This window comes from Engystomops pustulosus, chromosome 6, assembly GCF_040894005.1.
Source record: "Engystomops pustulosus chromosome 6, aEngPut4.maternal, whole genome shotgun sequence".
NCBI lineage: Eukaryota > Metazoa > Chordata > Amphibia > Anura > Leptodactylidae > Engystomops > Engystomops pustulosus.
The window spans coordinates 66569466-66578388 of NC_092416.1; the positions used below are offsets into that span (position 1 = coordinate 66569466).

An 8923-nucleotide genomic window follows, 5' to 3' on the forward strand; every position below is an offset into this window, starting at 1 on the left:
TCCGTGAGTAGCTCCGTGGGGCGAACTGTGCACCACAAAAACAATTGTCAAAACTTAAAATTGACTTAAAACCTAAAATTGAATTTTTTCCCCAAAACTGAAAAGTTATTACCATAGAAAGAAACAGTGGTCAGATTTATAAAAATGGCTGAGCATTAACGTACAAACTGGTTGCATCCTAAAGACATGAAGTGGTTAAAAAAATAAATCTAAGCTAAACAGGTTTGAGGCGTATTTACTTGTGTTCACATGCCTGATTCATGAATAACTCATGTGATATCATTTGCATTCATTCGGCTATTTATATAAAGACTTTGCTGGAGCCACATGTTACCTTGTCTGAACTACAAGATTAGATGATGGATTCCAGTATGCAAGAGCCCTTTCAACTATATGACTTTGATTTCAAAAAATATCTGGAGGACCATTTTTCAGGTAAACCCAAAATGGTCTTTGTAAATTCTTTAGATTTCTTAGTTTTTCTCAATGATAATAATAAAAACCTTTCTCTTAGGAATGCTTAGATCCAGTTAAGGCTTGAGGATTTCTCACTTCTTCTCCAATATACTCTACTATACAGAAGATTTGGAAAATATAATGGGAATGATAAGAAAGTAAAAATAACTGGATATTTATGGTTTAAACCTTCAAGGACTTTTAAATTTATGCTTTTCTGTTTTTTTTTTACTCCTCTCATTCCAAAAGCAATATATTTTTTATTTTTACATTTACAGAGGGGAAGGAAATGTTTACAGAGATGTTTATGTTTACAGAGATATGTGAGGGCTTGTTATCTGTGAAACAAATTGCACTTCTTAGTGGCACCATTTAATATTTCAGGCAATGTACTGGAAAGCTGAAAAAAGCTCATATAAATTGACAAACACATTTGCAGCATATTGTTGTGGACTCTGATTTTATGGCTTGCACTCCGTGCTCCAAATGACACCTTCCATTTTATTCTTTAGGTCTCTACAATCACTGGGATACCACATTTATATAGTTTTATTGGGTTTTAGTAGACTTAAAAAAAAATAAAAAAACATTTTGTATTAAAAATTTTTTGCCAAATTCTGAGGCCAATAACTTTTTCACACTTTAGTATACAGATCTTTGCAAGGCGCCCTTTTTTGTGTACGAGCTGGCCTATTAACTTATATTAATTTGGAACCTATATGACTGTTTTATCACTTTTTATTCAAATATTCATGGATGGAAAACGTGGCAAAAAAAGTCAATTCATAAATTTGGGTGCTAGTTAGCGTTAGGGTGTCCAGGGCCGGAAATCTTTTTTTATATTTTGATAGAATGCGCATTTTGGGATGTGGCGATTCCAAACATGTTTATGAATTTTACTGTTTATTTATTTTTATGTGTTCTAGGGAAACAGGGGTGATTTAAAATTTTCCTATTTTGAAAATAATTTTGTTTTGCTATTATTTTAGACCCACCAGGGTATTTTAACCCTGAAAGGTCTGATTGTTCATACTGTATATTGCAATAGTACTGTATTGCAGTATATAGCAATTTTACTGATTATCTCTAACAGCCAGCCATTTTAGATCATTATGCAGGGCAACTGATAGCCACCCTCCAATGATGTCACGGGGGAGGGGCCATCCAGGATGACAGTGCCCATAGGTAGAAATGTTTGGTGCTGTGGTTCGGTTAGACCATGGCAAACAACAGGTAAACTGCTGCGATCCTGAACAACCACAACAGTAACAGGCAGGTGTATTATATAGATGACACCCACTGTAAGCTCTCTCCATACACCCCCTGTTGTGAGTTTGGGTTAAAAAGTTTGTGTAATTTCTTTTCATGGAACAAGACCTGTCAAGTATTCATAGTATCATAGTTTATACTGTTGGTTTCTCCGATATGGGTTTCTATTGGATATCCCCAATTCGATCAAAGAAAGTTTGGCGCGGTCTGTTCCGTTAGTATTTTTTATTATATATAAAATCAAAATATAATAAAAACATAAAAAGCAAAACGCGTTTCGAACCCGTAACGGGTTCTTCGTCAGTTGCATTACATGGTGTGTATTGGTAGCTCATATATAAAGCAATAGTGTTTGGTGGGTTGATGACCCGGTAACCAGGTGACCTAGCAGTATTAACAATAGATTGCCGAACAATCAATGAGGGACTCCTCTAAAACAATCTAAAAACCACTAAAATTAACATTTTTTCTGAATATCATGGACATAAAATGCTGATCTATAGGTGAAAGAACCTTTATAGTGTATTGCTGTACTTAAATTGTGTTGATGGAGTGAATACCTTGCTGTATGATTACTCACTATCCGCTATGCAGTCTGGATCCTTAAAAAAACTACTAAAATGGCTTCCCTCTGATGTGAGAACTACAAGTACGGAAGCACATAGGGACCAAAATTTCTCCTACGGAGGCTTTGGGAGACCAAACTAGTTCCGTGGTTTTCACTTCAGAGTTTACTGGATAAGGTAAGTGGACTACTTGATATTGAATGCGCTGCGAAGAGCCTATATACTTGTGTATGTCAGTTCTTGCGTTATAAACTCCAGGGTAAAGCAGTTTAATAGAATGGGACAAAAAAAATAAAATAAAATAAATAAATAAATAAATAAAAAAATTGTGTGTTCAGATTTTAAACTAAAATCGTTTCTGCGACCTCATTTAGTCCATCGGGTTTTAAGGTTTTTAATCTGTAGATCCAGCATATTTCCCTTCTTTTTAAAACTTCGAATCTACTGGATACGTCTTCACTTATGTGGTCTATTGGTATGATATTAAACTTTCCTTCATTTTTATGTTTTATCTCCATGTGTCTCGACAGGCTGTGTTTTTTATTTCCATGACTGATGTTAAAACGATGTTGGTTTAGCCTGCAATGTAGGGGTTGAGTTGTTCTGCCAACATATTGTATTCCGCACTGGCATTCAATGAGGTATACGACAAAGCTTGTCTGACAATTCATGTTCATATTAATACTGAATGTTTCTCCCGTTGATTTTGAGTGGAACATGTCTGAATTATGTCTGATAGTTTCGCAGCATAGGCATCTTTTTTTGTTACATCTTGAGACTTTTGTGTTGCTCATTATGGTCTTTGTATGATTAGTTTTCCTATGCTGTTTAGGAATGCTGGGGGCCAGTTTATACTGTTGAAAAAAGACACATTTTCATCAAGTTCAGCCAAGGAGGTGAAGGCATTGGATGAGGAAGGGATTTAAGGGAAACAATTATATATAAAATACCTGTCTACTGTATGTTATTTAGGTGTAAAAATCTGGAACTTTCCACCATACTTTTGGACCATTTATATATGTATATAAATTAATCATGTCCCCTCTTAGTCTTCTCTTTTCCAGACTAAATAAATCTAGTTGTTTTAATATCCTCATAACTGAGGGGGTATCCTTTGTATGGACCGGTGCCCAGAACTGGACAGCATATTCCAGGTTAGGCCGAACCAATGCCTTATATAGTGGTAAAATTACAACCCTATCCCAAGAGTCCATACCACTTTTGATACATGACAAAATCTTGCAGACTTTAGAGGCAGCTGATTGACATTGCATGATGTTATTTAATTCATGATCTACTAGTACGCCCAGGTCTTTCTCAACTAGGTACTCTCCCAGATTTACTCCTCCAAGGACATAGACTGTATTTCACTACACAGCTTGGTGTCATCTGCAAAAATTGACACAGTGCTATTAATTCCTACCTCTATGTCATTAATAAATATATTAAATAATATTGAGCAAAGCACAGAACGCTGGGGTACACCACTTATAACTGGTGACTTTTCTGAGTAGGATTCATTGACCACAACTCTCTGGATCCTTCAGCCAGTTTTCAAATGATTCCTTCCAAAGCAATAGACCTTATTTTACCCATCAGGCGTCTGTTAGGGACAGTGTCAAATGCCTTTGCAAAAGCCAAGAACATAATATTCACAGCCGCTCCCCCGTCCAGTCATCTGCTCACCTCTTCATAGAAGCAGATCAGGTTAATTTGAAAACTTATTATACTATTTGATGTCACATACTCCTGTATGTAGTCTTTTAGCAATGCTTCCAATATATTCCACACAATTGCAGTTAAGCTTACAGGCCTGTAATTGCCTGTTGAGGTTCTAGAGCCTTTTTTAAATATTGGCACCTCATGCACCTAGCGCCAGTCGCTTGGCACTGTACCAGTCATTACGGAATCTTTGAAGATTTGATACAGTGGCACAGCTATAACAGAACTGAGTTCTTTAAGAACTCTGGGGTGTAACCCATCTGGTCCAGAAGCCCTGTACACATTAATTTTATTGAGTGTAGATTGGATCATGTCTACATTCAGGTAGTCTAGTATATTACAGGGTGCATGACCCGCACTGGCACCACCAACAGCATAAGTTCTTTCCTCTATTATATAAATGGATCTGCACCATCTCTTAGTCTCCAGGCACCAATTCCCCACTTTCAGAATACAGGGTTCCAACCTGCTCTGACCTATTTTTTTATATTCATATACAGTACATAACAATTTCTTAGGATTTCTTTTGCTATCTTTGGCCACCTGTTTTTCATTTTGTATTTTGGCTGATTTTATTTTCTTCTTACAGATTTTGTGTTTTGTAATTATTAAAGTCTCAGGTAACCTCTTTTTATCATTAGTTAGCCTTCTAAGTCACGCAGGCTTTAAGCCACATGGGTTGTAATCTAGCCTGTCTATAATTGTTACCTATAGGAATAAATCTAGAAGTATAATGACCCAGTATAGATTTGAATTTCTCCCATTTAACATTAGTATCATCTATATCCTGTGGTGCAGCCCTGGATTTTAGGATATTAGCCTTCTTAAAATTCAATGTTTTCAATTTTCCCACATGTTTTTGCTTTTTGCAGTTTAATAGGAAAATAATTACGTTATGGTCGGTGTTCCCAAGGGTGAAAGTGACATTTTGGACAATCTCCACATAGTTAGAAATAACAAGGTCCAACAAAGCATTATCTCTTGTGGGATCTTCTACATGCTGCATCATAAAATTATTCTGCAGAAAATTGATAAAATGTCTCCCCTTTACAGATGAAGAAGAGCCCTGACCCCAATTAATATTTGAAAAGTTAAAGTATGCCATGATCACAAGGTAAAAAGAAGTTGCGACGTTTCGATTCACATTGAATCTTTATCAAGCATGCTTGATAAAGATTCAATGTGAATCGAAACGTCGCAACTTCTTTTTACCTGGATGAATTGTAAATAAAGAAATCGTTGGAACTTTACCCTTCCGGTGCTGTGGTCTTCTCCAATCACTATGTCTACACGAGGTTTTGTTGAGCACCAGAACCCCGGACTACGTGCACCCTATATCTGAAACACTACAGATCTCTGGATTGCTGCCTCCTCTCTCTTTTTTTGTTTGTACCTCAGGCTAAAAGTACATTTGATTTGTCTTAGATTTGCCTTAGAGTTTGTTTGATTTGCCTTAGAGGTTGATATATGAGGCAGCTGAGTCTGCTGGGTTTTTGCGACTTATAACTAAAAAAATTGCACAAAATTCTCAAACTCTTCTGGAGCAACTTCTTTGTTTCACCTGGTCAGGTATATAGTTTATTTGCAACTAAGATTTTTGTCAAAAAGAAAAAATGCTAAGATAAATGACCCCCCCCCCCCGGTCGGTGTTTACAACATAGGACAAATAAATTGATGATTGTATAACTAGGGTCATTATGGCTGTACCCAATATGTGTTTGTTTCTCTTTATTCTCAAATCTTTGAGAATATTTTTTTTTTTTGTATCATTCTTTTATTGAACAAGATATGTGGTACAACAAGGTGCCCAGGTCTGCCGTTGGTACATTTTGTCAAGTCATACAATGTTTAGTATTTAGATAATTAACAGTTTGCAAAAGTAAATATCAATTTAACACATTTAGTGTAGCCTTATCAAGGATATAATATCTGTAGAATCATAGTATCATCTTTGTAGAGTGCTATTGTGAGAACATATCATCTCACTATAGAGATTATTAAATATCTAATCATTGCCTATATTCCTATAATTCCCTTTTGGTATTGGGGAGGGGAGACCCCATCACTAAGGAGGGAGGAAGGGAAAGTATAGGGAAGAAGGGGAGGGTAGTATCAGTGAGAGAGAATCTTTTTAGCTATTGAATTACGTGAAGGAGAGAAAGTCCTGTGAAGTTCTAAAGTCAAGCCAAGACAGGTTTTAAGTTGTTGTTCGGTTGTGTGATGAGTGTCGGCTGTGAGTTCTTCCATCCTATGTAAACCCACGAAACCCACTAGTGACTTTTTGGCTTTCGCAGTGGAGATTGGGAGGATATTTAGCAGGAGAGTAGTGGGTTCGTCGTTTAGTTTGGTACACGTTAGTTTCGCTACGAGTCTAATTACCCTGGACCAATGTGGCCTTAACAGGGGACATCCCCACCAAATACGGTTCATGGTTCCTGAAGCCTGTTTACACCGCCAGCACTCGGAGCACGAGGGATATGCCCTGTTCAGTTTTGCAGGGGTCCAGTACCAACGTGACAGAATTTTGAAGTTTGCTTCCTGATCTTTACCGGGAATATTTTTTAAATTATTGTTAATATTGTTTTTCTATAGTACAGGCAAACCTAAAGGCCACCACTAAATATCTTGGCTACCATGTAATGACTCCATTAGGGAATCCAAGCATGCTTGACAAAGATTCATGGTGAATCGAAACGTTGCAGTTTTTTCATGCCTGTGTGAATAAAGGTTTATCACCTTTTTCATCATATTGGATGTTGTTGCCTTTTCCTTTCTATATTCAGTATAGAGCCTGCAGCCCCTGCCTCCAGTATACAGCCTGTAGCCCCTGCCCCTAGTATACAGCCAACAACTACTGCCTCTCACAGTATAGAACCTGCAGCCCCTTACCCCAGTGTACTCCCTACAGCACCTTCCTCCAATATACAGCCTGCAGCCCCTGACCGTCTAAGATAAGAGCCATCAGCTGTGTGGTGTCAACCGCTTTCTGACATCATAGTGTGTGCCGATGCCGCACACAGCATGTCAGCGAGCGGCTGACGTCATGATGCCTGTGACAGATCGCACGCTGTCATGGAGCAAATGCCAGACATCCCTGAAAAGAGGAGGCCCTGCCGAGGGGAGTAGTGTTGTTGGAAGTTGAGTACACATTTTTTTTTTTTTAATAGATTCCAATATAAGCCGAGTTAGGTCTATTCAGCACAAGTATATACGGTAATTATTTTTTAAGTGTGTGTTTTTTTTTCTTATTGTGTCTTGAAAATACAATAAATTTGCCCTTTGATAACCATATATTCTGTCACACCTTACATTTAACAGGTGTCACAATGTTTTCTAAGTAATATTTTTTAATCAACTTAAACTTTCTTTTTTAGGCCATGGTAAAGAAGGTCTCTTCATTGACCTCAGCATTGGTTGCCTAGTTGATCACTTGTCCACAGCCAATAAGTATTTTAAAGACATCATAGTTTTAAAGGCCAGAGAAAAAGATTTCAAGGATATGAAAATATTGGTGGACACAAGAAAGATTTATGTACAGGAAGAAGGAAGCAGGTGAAATATTAGTTATTTTGTAACTCTTGCCATCCTTTTCATGTTGACTGAGAATTCTTTTTGTTTCAATTTTTCCTTAGTGACCACGAAAAACCAACAATTCAAAGCCTTTTAAAAGTTGACCCTAAGAAGGAAAATATGACAGAACCAAAAACCCTGCCACCAGCGGATGTTGTCTTCACTGCTGGTCTTCTAGATGTTATCAGCAAAGACGAAAAGGATTTCATAAAATTACTCAGAAAGATCTCACATCTTCTAAAACCTAAAGGGCGCATCATTTTAATTGGAGATTTAAATGCAATATATATAAAAGTTGGGGAGGAGAAACTCAAGGTATTAAAACACAATGAGGATTTTGTTAGTAAGGCTCTCATTGGAGAAAAGTTTATTATCGAAGATCAGATGACAGTAAAGAGTGTGATATGTATTACAGCCCATAAGGAAAAATAGTAATATATGAGGTCAGCACGTCTTTAGTTTATTTGCAATACATCTGATTATGAGAAAAAATCAAAAAGTGATGAAAAAAATGCAATGTGTTTTTGAGAACTTTCCTGCTAATACTTAGTCTTAGGCCCCTTCTACACTTGCGTTTTTCAAGCACGTGTTCTACGCATGCTTTTGAAGTGCAGAACTTTCATTGCACTCTTTTTTAACACGCGTTTAAATCTCGACATGCTCTGCTTTTGCAAGTCATGTGCATGAAAAATGCACCATACTAGTCTATGGAGATGCATCAAAAAAGCATTGCACTCTGAGACACGAGTGCACGCAAGTGCAATGCAAGTGCAATGCATTTTTCACGCATCAATTGCCATAGAAAAGATAGACCTCAGCCCCGAGTCTGACGTGATCTGCAACGCAAGTGTGGAAAGGGCCTTATAAAATGTGATATTATTTTCTTTCTCATTGTTACTCTGTTCTTTATTTACTTTTTAGTTCTATAAAAGACGACCCATATGCTGACCTACTTGATGCAGTTAAATAAAATAAAGCATTAAACTTTGTGTGTCTGTTGCTTGTTGATTGGGAAGTGAATGAAATACTGATTATTGTATATTTAACCCTATTGATTCATTTAATTTTCTTGTTTAAAAGTGAGGGATATTAACCTTTATTGGAAATAGATAGTTTCACAATATGCTGATTGTATGTAATAGATATAAAGTGCAGAGTCAAAACAGCTATAGGGTTAGTTTTCCCAGGTGTTAAAATTTATATGGGTACTTCTATATTCACTACTTCTCCAATGAACGCTGTGGCCCTGCTCACTAAATGGGCTGGGTTGTCTATTCTGAAATAACACCCTACCTCCTGGACCTTTTTTGGTTCCAGAGAAAGGGATATATTAAAGATAG

At 37.0% G+C, this 8923-nt stretch overlaps 1 protein-coding gene across 1 annotated transcript; it reads left to right on the forward strand.

Moving 5' to 3' along the window:
* The first annotated feature begins 299 nt into the window (after nt 1–299).
* LOC140065754 (nicotinamide N-methyltransferase-like) lies at nt 300–8567 on the forward strand. Its single transcript, XM_072113326.1, has 3 exons — nt 300–435; nt 7388–7565; nt 7646–8567. Exons 1-3 carry the CDS (start codon nt 357–359, stop codon nt 8013–8015), a joined length of 627 nt encoding a protein of 208 aa, XP_071969427.1. The 5' UTR covers nt 300–356; the 3' UTR covers nt 8016–8567.
* The last annotated feature ends 356 nt before the right edge of the window (nt 8568–8923 follow it).